This window comes from Pagrus pagrus (assembly GCF_965226575.1).
Source record: "Pagrus pagrus genome assembly, chromosome: 24".
NCBI classification, from domain to species: Eukaryota; Metazoa; Chordata; class Actinopteri; order Spariformes; family Sparidae; genus Pagrus; species Pagrus pagrus.
In genome coordinates, this window is record NC_140206.1 from 9,402,105 (window position 1) to 9,423,081 (window position 20,977).

Below are 20,977 nucleotides of genomic sequence, written 5' to 3' on the forward strand. Positions count from 1 at the left end.
CTAGCACTTTACTTGGACGTCATGGAAATAACTGATTTCAGAGAACAACGATTTCCCCAAAATGAGCACCAGCTCTACCATTAAACCAGAACATGACACGAGAGGAATCATGGGCCGGCATTCATTCATATTTTACCACTTTTCTTTTGCCAGAGGGACAATCAGCTCTGAGCTATTCAAGTCTGATGATGCATTTATAGGAAAAATACAAGCACAACACCCCAATTTACTGTCTTTATTTTAAATTTCCATTTAAATGAAATGAAAAAACTCGAGTTCAAAGCTGTATGTTTACTTAAAAATACTTGAAAACGCAAGGATCTGATTGAACTGTATGTTTGTCCCGCTCTATTGTGAACTTGGACATTAGCATGTATGGCTAACTAGCTTTCTTCCTACAATGGTAACAATCTACATTACTTTCAAGTCCAGGGGCAGCTCATACTACATTATTTTATCATCAACTGGTGAGTAATGTCGACTTATTGCCTGGGATCTCTTAGCTTTAGCTTCAGTTTGTTAGCATGATATCATATATAACCATTTACTGCATATTTTAAGAGCGCTTTCACAAGTTTCTCATTTTAGAACAAGTCAGCAAGAAACATTTAAAAGTCAGCCGGAAACAGCGTTTTCAGCCAACTCAGGAAGACTCAAATACTGATAACTTTAATTGCTGGTTAGATAGAACTGATAAAGTTAATTTCAGTCAACAAAATACCGACAGTCATCAGACGCCAGCATCAAAAATTATGCATCATTAAAACTATTGTTTTTTGTTAAACTCTAGTATCTGTTTGATCCATGAGGCCAAAGACATTTAACTCTTAAAACGGAGCTATTGCAGTGTTGTTTAGAGGCACTATCCACTTTCTTTGACTCTTAAACTCAATCTCTTCTGACACTTCAAAAAAGGTACAAGGCTTCCTTGAGTGGGACAAATTCTGCCCCGAGTACGCTTCCCTTATAACAACAAAAAATCCGAGAAGTGGGCACTGGAGGTGAGGACATGACTTCCAGAGAAGGAACTCTAGTAAAAAGAGGAGAAACATAAAGGAACAATAGAAGGAAGTGCCGAGCCGGTGACAACACCCAAAGACAGTTAGACAAACAGACTGACCTTGTACCAGGGATTGGGAGAACAGAAATCCATAGAGCAGAGTATCTTCTGTCTTTCTCCCAAAGCTGACATTAATTATTAACATTCTTACTATAATTCAAGGCCATGAAATCAAAAACCTCATAATGATGCTCGAGCTACGAGAGCTCTCGGGCATGAAACAACTGAGAAAGCAGATAAAAGGAGTTCAACCCAGTAATTGATTTTAGAGTTGATTCACAAATATTAAATACTTATGTACTTCATTGTTGTAAGGGAGAAGGTTATTTGAGTGTAGATTCGATACAATATCTGGAAAGATAAACACTCTATACCATGTTCAATACACAGGGAATTAGCACTCACTAACTGGAAAGCACACACTCATCACTGCAGCTCCTGTTTCTTAACAAAAAGGCGATTCGCCCTCTGAAAATATATAACCAGTTTTATTTATAAATTTAGCAGCTCTATATCCAAAAAGCCAAACAGAGACGACAGACAGTGTAGCACAGGATGGTGCTCAAACCCCAGCAGTCACATCCAGCCTTTGCTCATTTGCAGTCTGAGCCATGGGAGCACTCCTGTAGTCACATTTCATTGGTTTGTCTGCAGTGCTGCTCGCCTGTGGTTGGTTCTTTCCCTCAATTCTATCGTTTTTAGGAGCATTACTGGTTGGATGCCAATCCCTGTGTTTATCTCCGATTGGCCGAGGACAGCTCTGTCCCTGGTTCTGCTTCTGTGGAGCTTGCTGTGTGATCTTGGCTTGCACTGCAGTATTGGATTGTGGGTCAGAGTATGCAGGCAAGGCCAGTGGAGCGAAGCAGATGAGAGAGAGAGAGAGAGAGAGAGAGAACGAGAGGGAGAGAGAGGGTAGTCATATCAAAAGGCTTCGGAGTAGTTTTCTGCTCCAAGCCTGTTCATTGGATGATGGCGGGCACTGCTGAGTGTTTACCCATGGCCCAGTTATTTGCTAATCTCTTCTCTCCCCCCTCTTACCCTCCTCCCCCAATTGGCCTTCGGTGCACCCTCCCAGCCCGGACTACCCCCATCCCCTCAGCCTCGCTGCTAAAAAACAACAGCGATCTAATCTGGCTCTCTCCTTCCTACCGCCAAGGCCCATCGGAGCGTTGCAAGACATGGCGGTCTGAGACTTGATTAAAAGTCACTGAGTGCGCTGATGTGTCTCCGTTTTCTCTCCACAACTAGTTCCGAGTTCACGTCCAAGATTAGAGGCACAAACAGAGGGTGGGAGGGGCAGGGGGGGGAAAAAAGAGCAGAGGAGACTCTCTCGACTAAAGGCTGAAACGTGCTTGATGCACCCGTGCACGCACCGCCTCCTCTGCAGGCATGCGCGCACTGTCCGCAGCCACTGAAGTATACAAGTTGTGCTCTCTTGCTCGAGGAGAACTGGCATAATGCAGCCATGTGGAGCCTTTTTTATCAATGCTGACTCTGCGTCAGTATCAAAAATGAATGCATTCAAACACAGGCCCTCTTCTCTAGTGTGTGAAGCAGACGTACACGCCCCGAGAACTGATAATGTGCCATCTTGCACGGTGGGTGCATCCCCCTGCTACAAAAAAAGTCAAAAACGCAAAAACAATGCATGCCCATTCGCAAGGTGGTGTCATTATCACAAGGCTCAAGCTGCTACGCCTCTAATCGTACCTGCTGCTGCTGTTTGGGTGCACGCTTGTTGCTGAGGTAGGATGGATGGGTTTCAGGGGGGGTATTTGCTGACACCCCCAATTTTCCAAGTCCCCTGGTTGAGTTTAAAGATGCGGGGGGTGAGTGGGCTTTAATCTGTCCCATCTGTTGCCTCGGGACTGCCCACTCCCCCGCTCTCAAAAACACCACCACTCAGTCTGTGTCTGTCTGGGTCTGGTACAGTTATGCTAATCCTGGGGCTTATACTACCCTCAAAGCTTAGAGGCCTCCATTATTGACCACAATGCATTTATACTAAAATTCGCCGCCCCCTCCCTCCCTGTATACCTTAACTTTCCCGAATATGTGATACACAGATGACAGAGTGGCCGAAGTGGTGTTCACTGTCACACAGCGGGGGGGTATAATCTCAGATTATTTATGAACAAGCAAAAGTTTGCTTTCAGGCTGCATCTGAATTGAGTCTCCGTTTATGACAACATGTTTCTCCTTGACGAGTAAATGAACAGCCATTACGGGCTTGACGTGCTACATACTCTCTGCTACACCTCCGCCCACTTCACTGTCACCTCCGGAGGCCTGTGGTTGTCTGGTATGAAGGGGGATTTCACCTGTTCTGCGAGAGCCAACAGGAAGTCAAACTCAGAATCTAAATGAGATAATAACGCAAACTCAGCAATACGTTTTTTCCCCATAACTGAATAAACAAGCTGTTCTCAGAGGAAAATAAGGTCCCCAGAACACTGTTTGAAGCTAGAAAGGTGGCAGGGTCCGCCAAATATAAACAAAGTAGAACAGTATTAAATTGTGCTGCCCTTTAAGGTCAGTTTGTTGATTCAGTCTATTCATGAAAACAAAGAAGAAGAAAAATCAGACAGTGAGGATCTTTCTCTTCTGATTAAAGTTTCTTCCCCAAAACTACATAGTGCACCTTTAAGTCGTTATTAAAAAAAAAAAAGAAGCTGAGTCAAAACCTCAAAATTTTGAGGATATCCTGCTTTTTCTTTGTCTTATGTGACGGTAAACTGAATTCACTACAGTTTTGGTGCGTGGAGCAGGCAAACAAGCAATTTGATGAGATCATGTTGGCTTTACGAAATAGTAAGGGGCATTTTCCACTATTATTTTCTGACTGATTCATACAGAAAATAATATTTAGTTGAACCATATCACTAGACTAGTGTTGTCATGATCGTGGAATTTCCAACTTCGATTTAATACCTTGACAGTGACACACTGAGGGCATAAAAGATAATACAACAGGGCATGCCATTACAAAACAACAGCATCTAAGTTGAGTTACTTCTGGAGAAGTTGGGGCCATGTGGGCACTACAGCACTGCATGTTAACTTGAGAGGAAAGCAAAAAATACACTTCAACAATACTGAGAAAATGAGTATTGAAACAGTTTTAAATATTCAGAACACTACAATACACTAATAAATAAGCCAAGCTGACAAATAGGAAGATATTTGCTTAGTTCAGCACATCTGTGCTGAAAGGTAACAAGAAGTTGCAGCATAGAAACACCAAACTAGGTTTAAAGTCATTAAGAAACACTGTCTCCATTACAGCGACTTCATTGTCCTCCAGAGAGCACTGACAAGTCTGTGTACACTGTGAAATGTTCTGCTCAGTATGTAACTTGAAACGCAAAAAAAACCCCAACGAAATCCCTATCAAGATCATTTGTTAAGTATAATTACTTACAATTGGCAAATGTATCAGCCTAAAAACCCCTGTATCAGTGGGACTATACTTATCACCCCCCAGAAGCCATCTTCTGCTCTTCTCTGCAGTTATTTTTCTTCCTGGGATATTTCTCAGAGGAGTGCTGTGAGTGCACCATTGGTCTAAAAACCTGCACCTTCCACCAATGATTGCCTGTAAATCCTGGGATCTAGTAACTGCACCTCGAGTTGTTTCTGCGACTATTATAAGCTGATGTGGATAGAAACATATAAAGCCTTAGATCTACGAGGTTAACAGGGCAAAATATAAAAGACAGTGGCCAATATCAACAGATGTCACAGCCCAGCTACAAGAGAAGATAAAATCACCTTCACCATCACATGCACCCTTCCCTTTTAAAGCTTCTATTCATAAAAATGGAGAAAACTCAAACCAGTTCATCCATACTATGAGCGACATTTTTTGCGCGCTCTAGACTTATTGTCTCTGCTGGTCAAGGAGAACGCTTCGTGTTAATCATAGGCTGTCACTCTGAGTTACCATCTCAAGGCTGCACCTTTTGTTTTCTAAAACATCCACTAATTTCTCCTTTTTGCCAAACCAGAAGCTCGGCTGAACACTGTTCTATTGTACCTCGCTTTGCTTTTACCTCTGCACAGAACTCAAACCGAGGTACCGAGAGAGAAACACATTGATTTTTTTCATCTAATAGAGTACAAGGCTAGCTGTATTAGACACCAAACGCCCCGCTCCCTCACCCCCCCCCCCCCCGTTCCAGCATTCATTGGTCTGTTTCTAGCCGCAGTCAGTGTCATCTCTTCTCACGAAATAACGATGTGGACTGAGTGCAAAATATTATGGAATCAAAGTGGCTGCAGTGCTTTTATATCCTTCAGCGTATGCAACTACTTCCTGTCTAAATTGCATCGCTCCAGTTCTTCGAATACTGATGCCAAATTGTTGTCTCAGAGTGCACGCAGCATTATATTACCCCTATTTTTGCCTCTTCCACACACCGGCTGCCTCGCAGTTTTACAAGAGATTTTAACATTTTACGAGCCACCTTGACCCATTTACTATCCTCGTGTTTACCACCAGAAGCATCTGTCTGACTGTAATGCACAGTCGGCAGACTGGTTTGAGAGCCAAAGGTAATGCAGCTTGGTAGCGCGGGCCCCTGGGCTTTGGGCTGGAAATCGGGTGCCATTAATTGAAACACACAAATTCATCACACTACTGACGTACAGAATGAGTTGTTCTAGGCATTGATTTGTTTTAATTAGTGTACTGCTTTCTTCTAGTCTCTGGAAATCGATATAATTAAGTCTTTTATAAACAGATGTTTACATTCGCTGGTATTATTATGCAGTATGAATGTATAATATGTCACATTTCTGCACTAGAATGCCTAAAAACAACTAGACCTGTGTTATATGTTTTTGGTTGGAGTCAGGTGACATTTCAATCAACAATTGTGGTCGACAACTCCCATGATCCCATGCTATTCTATGACCCAATCAAAATATGTCTTTTGTTTTGGTTGTTTCTATTAAAAGACCCAAAGAAATCTTATTTTAAATATATAGTTTTAATAAAGTAAAGAATAGAACAAATGCTGCTTTTCACTGGTATAACATAGATAGTTGATGAAGATATTTGAAGTTTGAAACTTTTAAATTTATACAGCAGAACCACAACACCTGCAAACTCTGAGATGCCTCACCCTGTAATTAATGACAAAAATAATATTTAGTTGCAGGCTATAACACATCGGGTGGATTTCTCACACTCTCTCATTAGAGCTCTTCCATTTTCTGTTTTTTTAAAATATCTCTGCTGGGATGTCACCGAGGCAAATTCCTGAGCATGGCATTTAAGTCATTCTGATTCATCCCAGTCTTCTCACACCACCCTGGCCATTAAAACCACTGATGAAATGCCAGGGCTGACAGCAGTCGCCAAATTCTGTAGGCTCCAACCTGAACTAGCCTGCGCGGCAAACACACTCGCGAGGCCGCAATCACGAGCCAATAACTTCGCTTTCTGTGAGCCGCTGACGTGACCGCGGAGCTGACAGCCTCGAGAGTCCCCGCGTGGCCCGCAGAGGCTGGAGAGACGCGGCCCGGTTGAGGAACAGTGGGACTGTCAACGCCACAGTATGGGGCTCAAGGGACACAGCTACGGAGCTTGGACAAGCGGAGCAAATGAGCAGTCCTTTTTTATGCTATGGTATAATACTTCTTGCTCTAATCCTCTTTGGGACCCTCAAACCCCCAGCCTACCTGGGACAACAGTAAAAAATGTCTGCCTGAATGTGGGTTGTGGCATACATTATGGGCCTGCGTGTGCTACAAGTTGAACTTGATAAGAGTACGGGCTAATGCCTGTCCTGATGCCACCGCTCGAGAACACCTGCGGTCGCACGCCGCAGGTAGCGTCTGCAGGCTTGTTTGGAACCGTTTCGACTCCAGATTTCGGAGCAGCAGGCGCACGCCCACACGCTGATTAGTCACAGGGGACGGGGCGGAAGGACGACCCGAGCTCAGCTGCAAACAGGTTAAACACATGGCAGGTAGAAGGAAATGAATAATGATTTGAAAGAGAAATTAACAGAGGTAATAGCCGAGATGGGGAAGGCAGCGATGTTCCTAGAGCCGGGGGAAAGGTGTTGGGTCAGAGAGATGAGTAACACACTCCTGCAGACTATTAGGCCCTTTGATTCCTCTCATCATCCAAAGAAATGGGCGCTGGGAGTATCTCCCCTTTGCATTCATGGACTAAACACCAGCCCAGAGAGGGATATAGAGCAGTTTGTCTCCTGTCTCTTTACAGTCATTATGCCAACAAAGTCTGACTGCTGGCCTAATTAATTTTGCACAGTTCAACGATTTGAATTTATCGGCTGTTTACATGGCACGCGTGCCTGTAAGTATCCATTAATCGTCCTTGTACTGATTATTGAGTGAATGTGTCAATCCTCTGCCAGTCAGTGTAGTCGTTAAACCGCTCTCGGGGAATACTAATTTACATGTCATGTCTCATAAAGGTGAGCTCATCAAGGTTGTATTATTCCGTGACGATGGGACATCTTCCAGCGTGCGTGCCGAGGTGATGAATTGCCGCTTTACATTTTGCTGAATATTAAAAATTGCATTTTCCCCCCCCCCCCCCCCCACCGATTCCTACGTCACAACCTGACAACTCATCCCTTCGGTGAACGCTTCAGGTCCCGCTCTCTCCGCTGATTCACCCCCTCTTCTACAGTACGCCTCACTTATCTACTTACTCCAGTGTTTCTAAATTTAAGTAGCGAGCTTTTCACCTCTATTTGCTTGACCTCACGATCAGACGATGTCAGGAACACAGTGCGGGCAAAGACAGTCAAAGTCCTTTCTTGTCGTTTTATGGAAGCGGGGATTTAAACATCACTGACACTACGACTTGTCTGTTAAATGCAAATGCACATGCAAATAGGGGCACCGTTCGAGCTTAAAGCCATGAACGCCGTGTCAAACTGTGTGTTCAAATTCTGCTCCACGCTCACATATTTCCCCCTCTGCAACAGCAGTCATTACTCTGGCCTTCTGATAATACCCTGTCCATGGATGGATGTAGGAGCCTTAACAACAACACACACTCGCAGAAATGATAATATGCACTATTAAGAAGCTGTTTATACACACATTCACGTCCCACGTACTCGGCTGCAACGCCGAGCTACTCCCGAGACCACCTATTTCCAAACACCCTGCACGATGTTGAACTTCCATCGCCCAAATTACCCATCTTGTAAAATACCTTTCCTGGCTTCCCACACATTCCTCCCAACCCCCCTCCGCCTCCCTGTGCATGCACTGTTCCTCCATCTCTGTGCAGCCCTGCCACTATCTTATCATGCTCAAGGTCTCACAGAAGCCTGGCTTCGGCCCAAAGTCTTGAACGGGGGGCACAACTTGGCAGACAAGGACTGCGGTATGTTTGGCAGTGTTTTTCCAGGCCTTTGTACACAGAATGATTAAAAGGGAGCCAGGGGTGCAGTTGCCGCTGTGTTCGAGAGGAGATATCTGGGAAGGTTTGACTTGACTACAGTGGGATGGGTTACACGGATCACTCCAGCAAAATGAGGCAGGCAGACAGCAGAGATGGGGAAGGTGGATAAGGGACAGGCAGGCAGAAACACACAAGGAGGACATGATGATTTGGGAAAATGATGTCTGGTGTAGATTGATCACAGGCTCAAGTAAGACTGTTACTCAACATCTGCACCAACCTGGGTATGTACAGACAGCAGAAACCAAAATGAAAGCATCAAATATTCATGAGAAGCACATTTCCTTCATCCCCCCCCCCACAAAAAAAATCAATGCACTGATAAGCCACTCACCAGCCACAGAAGTCAGGAGAATCGTCAGGCAAAACCCAAATTTAGCGAGTGATTTCATCGTGATTCGGCCCACAGCCATGACAGTGTGCATCGACTTTGGTCTCTCAATTACAGCTCCTCCAAGTCCCCCCTCTACTTCTTCTGTTCCTCTCTTTTCTTCCTCCAGATATTGTTTTGACCCCCCTGGTTTTCCTCACGTCAGCTCAATAACTTGAACCGATCTCTCAGGCATGGGGCACATTGATGAATAACGCGAAAAAGAGAGTCGGGGTCCTCTGACGTGATTTGATAGCTAACATTGACCGCCGGTAAAAGTTAAGTTTAGTCCTGCTGTCGACTCCAGCGCAGACCGGACAGATAAACCGAGCAGCTAACTTGTTTGGCGGATCTGCCATCTACAGCCAGCCAGAAAACAACGTCCATATCGGCTAGCTAACATGCTAGCTGCCCAGGGGCGACTGTCTGGTACTAGAAAACTTAGGCAAAGAGGGTAAATATCGCAAAAATAACCGCCGCACGGCTAATTCACGCAAACAAAAACTATCCTCGGTTGCACACTTTGCAAAAACATCCAGTCTTTCGATACAGCGGGCAAGAATTTGGCATACTAAACGTTAGCGAATTAGCTCGGTTGGGTTACAAGCTGGCTGCTACCGATGCTAACCGACGTTAGCCGAACAGCTAGCCAGTTAGTTCTCGGCGTCCCGTCTCATTTCACGATCTCCGCTGAGGGGGGGAAAAAAAATAATTCACAAGTCGACGGCGTCTACAGTGAGCCTCGCTGGTCGGCGATAGACGGAGATTATTACTCCCCTGCTGGATGACGACGGGGCTGAGGGAACGGATATCTCTTGGTCTGATCTTCCCCGAGGCGGTCGGCGGCGTTTGGCATTGACGGTTTGGAGCTCCGCTGGGCAGACAGACAGACAGGGCGGCTGGGAACGCCTCGTTTGCAGGCTTGTCTGGACCGCTCGTCTCCGGTATCAGGTTGCTGTGGGTTGGTGTTGGGGGTGGAGGACAGTCCTACACAGAGAGGAGGGGTGGTGCAGCGCCGCTGTGCCGCAGACTGTGGACATAACACCCTGGAAGCATATGCTGCGTTCAGGCTCCCGGCGCAATTGTCCGACTTCTTCTGTCGCCTTGAACGCCTCAAGCTTACACAACATAAGCCATCTGAGTGCGACTTGCACAATGCCTGCATTTTAATTCAAAAGCTAAAGGGCACGCTTAAAGTCACCCACAAAATTTTAAATACATTCATTATCTAGTCACCCCCATACCGACGAAAGGTCAGGGGAAGTCTCGTAGTCAACAAAACTTTTCCGGGGCTTCACGGCAAAACAAGCGTTGCAGCAGCAGAACAACTGAAGTAGATGGGGACTTGTTTTAAAATGTGCAAAAACAAGCACAAAATAAACATACGATTGCTCCAGAAGCCCCAACATCCAAAATGGATCTGAAAAGATGTTAATTACACGCTCGACGCACAGTCCTGCCGCGCGTGTGCACTCATTTCAGATGGGGGCTGATGGGGTGGATGCTAACACGTTTAGCTCAGGAGCTAAAGTGAAGATGTCAGCATTAAAAAATCAAATCAGTTTGAGATGTCAGGGCCTCAGGAGACTTGGATTACACCAGATGAGCTGTATGAAGCCATTTCATTAATTGGTTTCAGTTGTTTTTTTACGTCTCAAAACAAGTCCCCATCTACTTTAATTGTTTAGAGGGAGGCTGCAACGTTGTTTTGCCGTGAAACTCCAGGCGTACTACGAAAACTTCACCTGACTCTCCATCCGCATGAGGTCGAGTAGATGATGACTGCATTTTCATTTTTGGATGAACTTATCCTTTAATTGAAATATTGTAGAGACATAAAGCATTTCTAATTGTGTGAATACACATGATAATATCTCAGTAATACATATGCATTATTAGCATTTCTAATAATATGGCAAACTTAGCCTATGTCAATGCTTCACATTGTTTACCTTCTACCTGAAGCTGCTATTCCCGATTGCAATTGAAGGCATCACCAGTTACTCAACTTTCAGTGTAACTTTACTGCCTCTGTGTGGTCACATAACTTTATACAGAGTTTAAAGCCTTGAACTCAGACTGTGTAGTTAAAACAATAGTTATTCCAGCAGGTGGCAATGTTATCCTGTGCCTACGGCTGAACAGCGTGTGATTTGCAGTTATATAACCTCAAAACAGTATTTAGGCGCCTTTTGATGTAACACTTAAGGCATTAATTGCTTTAAAAGTCTCGTAGGGCGTTTAATATCCATAACTTTTATATATAATGGAGACATTATAGCGATTACGCAGGTGGAAAACAGCATTAAAGTAACTGCTGAGTGTCCTACAGCAACCCTATAAATAATAGTCATATTGTGGACAGTAGTACCAATTATTTTCTGCAAATGGGCTGCAAATATGATGGATGAATCAGTTTACAGAGCTGTCCCACTGGGCATCATTATTACACCGAGGAAGGGGGGCGTGTCGGTTTTGCGCAAGGGATCTCCTGACGGGACAGAGCGCGGCAGCCTCTGGATGTTGCTCTCCGACTGCCTTTCACCAGGGAAGTCATCCTCACTCTATCCTGGAGCTCCACCGCACACATGACCGAGCTCACGCGAAGTTAAACAGAAGCGTAATGCCAGGATAAAGCAGCGCCGCGGTGCATTTTTACGCGCGTCGGACAGCCCGGAGCGCAGGATTCCAGCCTTTTTACGCCGCCGCTTGGGACAGTCGGCTCTTCTCACTACCTGGCGGTCTGATGAGAGGTGGGATACGGTATGGCTTCTGCTCTACCCGAGGCGAGGAAGTTCACCCGGGGGCTCAACAAACCGGGCACCGCGGCGGAGCTGAGGCAGAGCGTGTCGGAGGCTGTCAGGACGTCAGTGTTGATGGTGAGTGAAGCGTCTCTTCTGCGCACACAGAAGACTGAATTATCATACATCATAGACGACAACAACAGAGAGGCTTTCCTTCCTTCCATTAGGAGGTCATAGGTCAGGATTGGGAGGTTTAATGCCTTGCTCAAGGGCACTTCAGCAACCTCTGGTAAAGGTCTTTACCCTTTTATTTGAGAATGGTGACATTTCTGTCCCCCTGCTGTCACTTGCTGCTGCATATCCCCCATGTCTAACTCCACAGGGGGTCTATTGTTACAACTTTCTCAAAGGGGGGTTGCCAGGTAACTGAAACACACACCTCCAGCCCGGCTCTGAAGGGACGAGAAAGATGACACACACACACTCACTAAGACATGCACACTTCTTTGGTTCACTCTGTCATCTGACCCCCGCAGGTGCACCTTGCAACCAGATAGGTTAGAAAGAAACAGCTGAGTAACGGCAGAGGTAAAAAAATTGCCAAGGAACTTCTTGACTGATAGTTGTTTGATTGCTGTGTCCTCATCCTCAGGGACTCGTCCACAGCACTGACCTGCGACTGTGCCTCGTTGCATAATCGTGATCAATATGCCATTTTTCTGCGCCTAATGGCATCTGCTGCCAATTACGTCTGTGCCCGTGCTCCCAGTGCGCCTCCTGATCTTATAATGAAGTCATTAAAATAAAGACAGACGTTTTAGACAAAGCTCTAATTAGGCCTGAGAAATGAAAGATGTTGATTTTTGCACAACAAACACACAAATGCATAAATGTGGAGCTCAGGGGTCCAGGCACTGACCGGTGACCATGAGATCTTGTCAGTGCTAATGAGTTTGTATGTGGGTTGGGCACGGGTCATCATGTTACACCCTGCATGCTCTGCATCGTTGCCTTCACAGAACGGTGAGGTTGAGCACACCGTTCGACCAGAATGAACTTGTTTTTTTGCTTCTTTGAAATGTCGTCTTTCAGACTAGTGGAAAGAAACTAAACGAAATACAAATTAAAGTGTTGATTTTAGTTCAGATTTCTGTTCTGGAAATGTTTGCAAATTATGGTAAATGGTAAATTAGCATTTATTCAATTCTGGATGCCTCATTTATATATTTAAACATAAACATAAACACAAAATAAATACCAAAAATAATTGTCTTGGACTGCGGAAGTTTGGGATACTTTTAAGTTGAAGTTTTTACCCTTCCCCTCAACCCCTCTACTGCCTCTTGAAGAGGAAGCATGTAGACAGGAGGCAGTGTAGATAGACCCACTAATCTGAACTACTGTTGTGTCAAGGTCACGATCCCTCACCGGCTTCCCACCGGCGCACAGTGCTATTTGTGTTCAATATGGACACTCTGGACGCATTGTTGACAGGACATTGTAAAGGAATACTAAACTGTTTTAGGAGCTCCGCTTCATCGCTGTCTTGCGGACAGTTAGAGCCATTAGCCAGTTAGCTTAGCTTCGCACAAAGACTGGAGACAGTGGGAAACAAATTGCCTGTCATTGCCTGTCAGTAACCAAATACACAGCACCTAGCAGCGTGTTTAAAGCTCACCAACAAGTAATATCTTGTTGAATCTGAACAGCACAAGCAGCACAGACATATATCGAGATTAGTAAAAGTGATTGAGGTCATGTACATGCACATATCGATAATTTGATCAAATATACACAATAAGATATGCAGGATCAGTCAATAACGTAATTATCATGACAGGTCTAATTAGACCTGATGACATCATTCCCAGAGCATGCTCACACAGGCTGAGTAGTAAACTAACTTTGGCAACTGAACAGTACATTACATTCAGGCTGAACCAGCAGAAATCTGCACTTTAACATATCAGAAACCACTTTGTACCTTTATGGTGGATCACAAGGTGTACATCTGGCTCCCATTATGTGCCTGTTATAGTTCACATACTTCTCCCGTACCTCTATTTTTGACTGTGTACTTACGCTGCAGCTGTTTCCCCCTGCTCATTTGACATGGACACTGGCATGCTGGTATGGCAAAAGCAAATATATATAGTAGCTGGACATTAAAGAATTTCCTCAACAACTCAGATTTCACCCGGCGAGAAGGAGGTTGGCCGGCCTTGGACTGCGGCGGGAGGCTTAACCGCCATCTTTGATCCGATAAAATCGCTTTTTAAAGGGGCACTTTGCAGAGCTGTCTTCCCCAAAACTGCATAGTGCACCTTTTAGCAGGAAGTATTTGTAGCAAACCTAACATCCTCCTCTTCCTCGTAAACAATCCATTATTTAGCCTCGGTCTTCATCCTCACACTTATGTCATAGTAGCCTATTAATTCCTCTCATCCCTCAGCTCGTGGAGTGGCATAATGGATGTCAGATCAGATCTCTGGGCTGTGTTTAATAATGGATGAGATGATGGTAGGTGTTCTGGCTATTTTTAAACGTGCCCTCTTTCTCCTCTGCAACTCGGTGTCACACTAAGCAGGGGACCATCAATTATAAATACTTGCTTATGGGATAAAATCATCTAGATTCAAGACTTAGGCCGGATCGAGTGGGACACACAAACACGCACACCGTAGTTACTGCAGGCGTGGTTGGCTCTCTCTCTGCTATACCTTAGTAAACAACGTGGGAGCCGAGCAGTAGAGCGGTAAAGACAGCCCCTGCAGTTTTAATAATCACTTCCAACTGTGGGAAATGCTTGCTTAGATGTTTTGAAACCTCTCGCTGCCCTCTCCCTGCCTTCCCGAATGAGCGTCTCAACTCCTTCCTCCATCACACACGTGTGCTATAAAAACACATAGAAATACTCAAATTCGGCCCTGTTTGGTCGTTCGTCTACTCTCTCTTTTTCCTCTATCCATCTAGCTGCGAGACTCTTTTCCACTGCTCTACAATCCCACTTAAGAACGAGCTCCACTCTAGAGGATTTGGTCTGATTAGAGCATAAAAAAACCTGGCAGAGATAATCTGCAGATTTGCAGATGCTTTAGCACTGCTGACCTATATCGGTGTCATGATACAGAAGCTGTGATGAAGCTTGGCTTTCGGTCAGCCGCCCGGGTTTGTGGTTTAGTCCCGAGTCGCTGCGGCTGATAGCTGAGGCGAGGGCTTTTCTGGCCATGTGGTTTCCACTACTTCTTTATTTAGGCTACCTCATCCTCTGTGTCGTTACCACCCTCACGTTGGTGTAAACACCCGCTCTCTTTTTTCTTGCCCAAGCAGGCGGTCTGGCCTGAGTATCGTTTGCCCGCCTGTGAGCTTCAAACTTAATTTCTCCTTTAAGGTGGAAAGAAAACAACAAGTTTCAACTGTTCACCATAACACAGAATTCCTCCATCGTGACATGATTTTGATATTTTGCCAGTTTCCAGCGTATTCATCAAACAACGCTGTCATCATTCTGTACAGCCTGCAGGCTCACAAATGAAAAGTCTGTTCTTGTTCGAGTGCCGCATCGTTTTTATTTGATAGTTGCTGCGTGTTTTCGTTTCTCCGACACGGCCCCGCAGTGTTGATTCAAGAAGGCGAGTGCATGTACAGGAGATTTCAGCTCATTGCGACATCTTCAATGTTTTGAGGGGTTCTTTTGTTGTTTATTGTAGGAATTTGCCGGCAGACAGTAACATTACATTTCAGATTTAGCAGACAGTTTCACAAACGCTCGCAATTCCAACAGATCTTTGTCTCATTACTGTGAAAAACTGTCCATTAACAATGTCGAAAAGGGAACAATCTCAGACGTGGTTCATTTAATGGTTGAGTGAATCCAGTGTTTGGGGGGAAAACCAGGCTGCCAGAGATAAAATATTATATTCATGAAGCACTTAGAGAAGACTCAAGATACAACATTAAAAATGGGAACAATTTTTTTTGTTCCTGTTGTCATTACAAAGAAAAACTCATTATTTCTGGAACAAAACTAACAACACGTCTCAAATCTAGTGTTCAGTGCAGTTTGTCCACACTGGAAAAAGTGACAGAATAAAGTATGCTCAACACAGATCGTATACAGACTTAAAACAGGCGATTTAAGATTGTGCAAGTGACGGACAGTACTTTTCCACGATGCAATATTGCACAAGGGAAATAAAGGAGCTGCTCACAAATGAAAAACATTAAAATGAATTATGGGTGGTGATGAAACAGCCCTGCGAAGATCTTCTATTAAATCTTAGGAAACACATTTGATGTCTCTTTGTTAAGTTTAATAAGCAGTCCCCAAGTTGTAGTTTGAATAATGTCCAACGTCACACATATTATATAATTTCCTTTTACTATCAGATGCCAAAGTATGTGATGATTTGTTTATTAACTGCTTAAACTCTACTATGATGAATAGCTTGTGTGATGGACTTGAGATGCAGCTCATGAGTCTGCAGTCATGCTAGAGTCTGACAATGATAACATTCTGCTTATAAAAGCAGGTATGATGTTTACCATTTTCAGCTTAAATTAGCATTTTAGCACTAAACACAATGTAGCTATTTGGTCACAAACAGTAAGGGAAATGTTGACCTGATGGTGGTGCTAGATGAAAAGTTAAAGGATTGTCAAAGAGATTCGGATTCATCCTCTGAGCACCACGACTCTCTGAACCTAATTTATTGGCAATCCATCGACTAGTTGACAAGACATTTAACTGAAAACTACAGATATACTGGTGGTGCTAGTAAAGGCATCACCAAAGTCTTTAGGGTTCATCCTCTGGGGACCATGAATATCTGTACCAATTTCAAGACAGTCCATCGCAGGCTCACATCAGTTGTCAGGATATGTCACCAAAAGCCAAAAATATAAAATATGGTGTGAGATGAAAAGGTGAGGGGATCATTAAAGTCTCTAGGATTTATCCTCTGGGCACCACGAATATCTGTACCAATTTCATGACAATCTATCACAGTCTCACTGAATCGTTGGCAAGATGTGTCACCAAAAGTAAAAAATATCAAACTGCTAGTTGTGCTAGATGAAAAGTCAGGGGGTCACTAAAGTCGATAGGGGTCATCCTCTGGGGATGTTATTACTCAATTGTGATATTTTTAGTTTTCTGGTCACATGAAATGCCAGTAACTGATAATCCTGATGATTCAGTGCCTTCAGTTATGTTTGCGTGCCTGAATATGAATATGTGTTTGCGTGTGTATGTGTACATATTACAAAGACTGAACTGTTTATGGGATACAGCATTAGTAATTCAAAACTAAGTGTTTGCATAATATGCAAACACACGGAGTGTATTTCCACATCTTTCATATTCAGGCTTTCTGTTACAAATTTGTTTCCCCCCCCCCGAAAGCTGAAATAACCCAGATGACATCATCCTATCACGATGACATCATCAAGGTTACTTTCTCAGACTTGACAAAGCCCCTGAGCCACGGAGTAAGCACCCCCTATGACAAGTGAACTGATTTTTTATGTGTGAACTTGGTGGAGAGGCCCTTTAACATGGCAATGTGTGTTTAATATAACTGTGATTAACGAAACAGTTGCTAATTCAATCAGCAGTGCAGCCAGCCATGTCTGCAAAAATTGGGCACTGACCATAAAAAATTCCTCTGACCCAGTTGACACAATTGCACATCCAGTTCTCTGTTGCATGTGTAAAAATAGAAATTTCACTTTAGTGTGGAAAACATTCATGGTCCTTTTGGCCGCCTTAGATTCCTTCCATTCGAAAGTTAGGGTGAGATAGGTAGAGCACATTAACACAGTGGCCTACTTCGAATATAAAATAGACGCTGGTTTTTCTTATTACTGGTTTTATTAGCCATGAAGAGTACTGAACACCCAAACTCTCATGTCAGGACACAAGGATCCTGTCCTAGTCTGCCAGATTACCTGCAGGCCTTTCATGAGACGCTCAATACCCAAATCACATGAGCGTAACCCAGATTCAACAGCAATGTTCATTATTGTTAACCTGATTTTAGGTCCCTGGTGAAACTATTAGCACATTTGCCTGAGATGAAGAGATCACAGTGCACTATATATACTGAAATATGCTCAATGGGAACATGATCTGGGCCACTTTTGAATGAGGTTTGGAAAGAAATCCTTGAACAATTACTCTCTTCTTGTAGACATGGGCTCATGCAATTGAAGATTGTGCACCTAATTATCCAAAATAAATCCAAATTTAGATCCTACTTGTGACAGATGTAAATTATGTGTATGTATATGTAAACTACATCCATTGACATGAATTTTCAGTGTAAAGTCAGAGAGTGCTAACAAATATTAACAGTGCTGTTGCATTAATTTGCCTGATAGCCCGTTGGGTTATATTACAAGAATTTTATTATTATTATTACAAGAACTGGAACAATCCAGAACCCTCTTCTTATGCCAGCTGGTTAAAGGATGTGATTGTTATATTCAAAATGAAAGAGAAAATTACCAATAAAGGAAATTCTGTTCATTTTAAAAGACTATGGACATCTTTTATATTCTATTTTCTGTTTTGGGATTATCATTAAAATTTTGTACAGGTTTTCGTGGTCCCCAGAGGATGAATCATACTGACTTTGGTGATCACCTAACTGTCGCCACCAGCGAAGTTATTACTCATTTGGGGAAATAAATAAACATATTTGGGGTGAATTGCCATTTATCAAGACATTCATGGTCTCCAGTGTATGAACTGATCGCCTGACCGTTCGACTAGCATCATGAACAGGTCAAAATTTGAATTTGTTGTTGTTTGTGTGCATGTGTTTGTAGGATCTGTTGTTGGTTACGTTTTAATGTTTGTTGTCTTTATCATTTTTATGGTCTTTGTGACACTGACCTGTGAAAGATGCTAAATAAAGAGGCTCTGTGGAACTGCTGGAAGCTGGTTGCTAGTTTATGTTAGCGGAAACCACTTCTCAACTTACATAAGCCACTGTTGCTCCCTGTGGTCTCATTTTTCACATCACGTTACAACTTGCTCACATATGGTCGATAAAAAAGTGGTTAACACATGTGAATTGTTACATACAGTAGAGCCCCTTTAAATAAGCTTTACATACTTACCTGCAACGCTAATGACATTTCAAATGACATTTTGTGTAGTGCTAATATTGAATATTGAATATTAGTGAGTGCATGTTAGCATGTCGATGTTAGCATCCACTATAGCTCATGTACAGCCTCAAAGAGCCACTAGCATAGTGTGCCCTGAGCATGACGTCAGAGGACAATTGGCGCCATGTGACTATGGTCTATGTGGTTTCTTTCTACTTGTTTTAGACAGTGTGTTAATGCTGTGTAATCACACTGGACATAGTTCCCTCTATCTGCATGCAAAAATAAAACTCACAATAGATGAAGTCACTACCCTAATAAACCCCGGATAGTTTTTCCATGCCCCTCTCATCAAACCGCTGCAGTGAAACTTGGCTGCCGTGCTGCCTTTTGAACGCCGTGCGTGCTCTCCGGGCCACATTACATTATGTTTTGGGGCAAAGCTTTCACGACAACACGTCTCCGGCCAGTTGTACAGGCGTGCAGCTCGCATGGCATCCTCTTTGTGTGCTTTGATTCATGCGGATGTGTGGGGAGCGTTATCCAAAAATCTGTTTGAAAAGATGAGGTAAGACGTGAGTCATCAGGCCTCAGTGTTGTTGCAGTGTCAGGGGCGGCCTGTGGGGGGCAGCAGCGATGCATGTCTTCTAACTGTCCTGTTATCTGTGGAGAAATGATCATGCTGCAAGTATTTGAGCATGTAAGAACAGAGAGTTGTGCTTTCTTAGAGATCTTGTGTGTGTGTTTAGCATTTAGCTATGGCATGGCACATTCTCCTGGTGATGTCATTCAGTCATCCATCCTATGAATCTAAGTCTGGGATGTTTTATTTGCTTCCTGCAGCTTGCGCAAAGAGAAAAACACTGACATTTATTGGCATGAGTGATGGCTGTCCACCAAAAGAGTTAATTTCTCTACTTTCTTTAAAATAGCAGTGCCTTGTTGCCACGAGACCAACATTCATCCCTCTTATTTAATTTATCAATCTGGCTTTTCAAACACAGAATAAAAGTGTGTCCTTAAGAGTTCACCGCATTGTAAATCTAATAAAAATAAATCCACGTTTTGCTCTAAAACTGCCAGCGCAAAACCTATAAATTTTTATGGAGTCGGTTTACAATCAAGCAGGGATGAACTACTGTTTTGTTGCATCAAAAAATGACCATCTGAGAAGAGCATTACGCTCGCTTTGCTGACTGAGGGGGAATGAATCTTTTCCACTTCACCCTGCGTCCGGCCGTCATCGCTAAACAGCACACGGAAACAACTGATAAACGTCTTTTTGCGGATTCTGATAAAATGATTATGCGGCCGGCCTGCGTGGTGCAAAGTCTGCCTGGTCTGCAGACGTCTGTGAAAAAAGGTTATCGGGTGCACGGTGGGGTGCAGTTTGGATTTCATTAGATTAATGCGTCCTCGGAGGAGTCGCCCTAATGTAATGACATTGTTCAAAGAAAAGCTGCTGAGGCTTTTTGAATGAGCCTGAAAACACTGAAATGAAAGAGACTTGTTATCAGCTTTAAAGGGCCACTCCACCAATTTTATACTTGAAGATAATTTATGAAAATAGTTGCATAATGTCTTCTCTCTTCTAAAGGGAGCTCTCTAAAGTCAGCTTTGATTCCGATCACTCTTTTTTAATGTGACTCCCTCAGTTTAAAGCGGATATAATCACTATTTTTAAACCTCGGCACTCCTCTTAGGCTCCATCTCCTCAGCTTCATACAAGATTTTCTCATTATTTGACACTTTAAATGAAATTTCCAGTGCTTTCATCACCTACAAGCTTCATCTGCGTTCACCTTTTCCATGCCAGTTCTCACTCGAAGTGAAATTTCAGCTACAACCGCTCACAAGTCAACTGACATTTGAACAGCTTTTATCTTCGCTTCAGACTGAAGATTTAACTGCTTTCGTCACTTGCCGCTCTTGGTGGTTACACTTCAAATGACATTTCAACTGCTTTCACCTTTTACCCCTGAACAGGAGGAGAGGATGGCGGTGGCGTGATAGCTAGGCGGCCAGACAGCTGCTGCTACTACCGTTGCGGCTTGTTTTTGCCAGTTTGCTTCCCACTTTCCCACTAATTTTTGCTACTGCCAGGACATTTTCCAGCCATGTTTGTGCCAGGAAACTGGGTATTTTTAATGGGATGTTGGGAATATTTTTCCTGCTGTCTCTACAGTAATAACACCAGGTTTTTTCTAATGAGATGTCATGACGTTTTCCAGATT

The 20,977-nt window shown here is 43.6% G+C and overlaps 1 protein-coding gene across 2 annotated transcripts in view; it reads right to left on the reverse strand.

Annotated features, from left to right (window-relative positions):
* Window positions 1–9,942, reverse strand: part of LOC311253555 (bone morphogenetic protein receptor type-2-like) — a 29,123-nt gene extending 19,181 nt beyond the window's left edge. Inside the window, exon 1 of one of the 2 annotated variants that reach the window (XM_084347602.1) lies at window positions 8,848–9,941. In XM_084347602.1, coding sequence (XP_084203728.1) covers window positions 8,848–8,938 — 91 coding nt within the window. In that variant the 5' untranslated portion in view covers window positions 8,939–9,941. Of the gene's footprint in view, window positions 1–8,847 lie in introns of both variants that reach the window. The other variant, XM_084347603.1, reaches the window with a different exon arrangement.
* Between the last annotated feature and the right edge of the window lie 11,035 nt (window positions 9,943–20,977).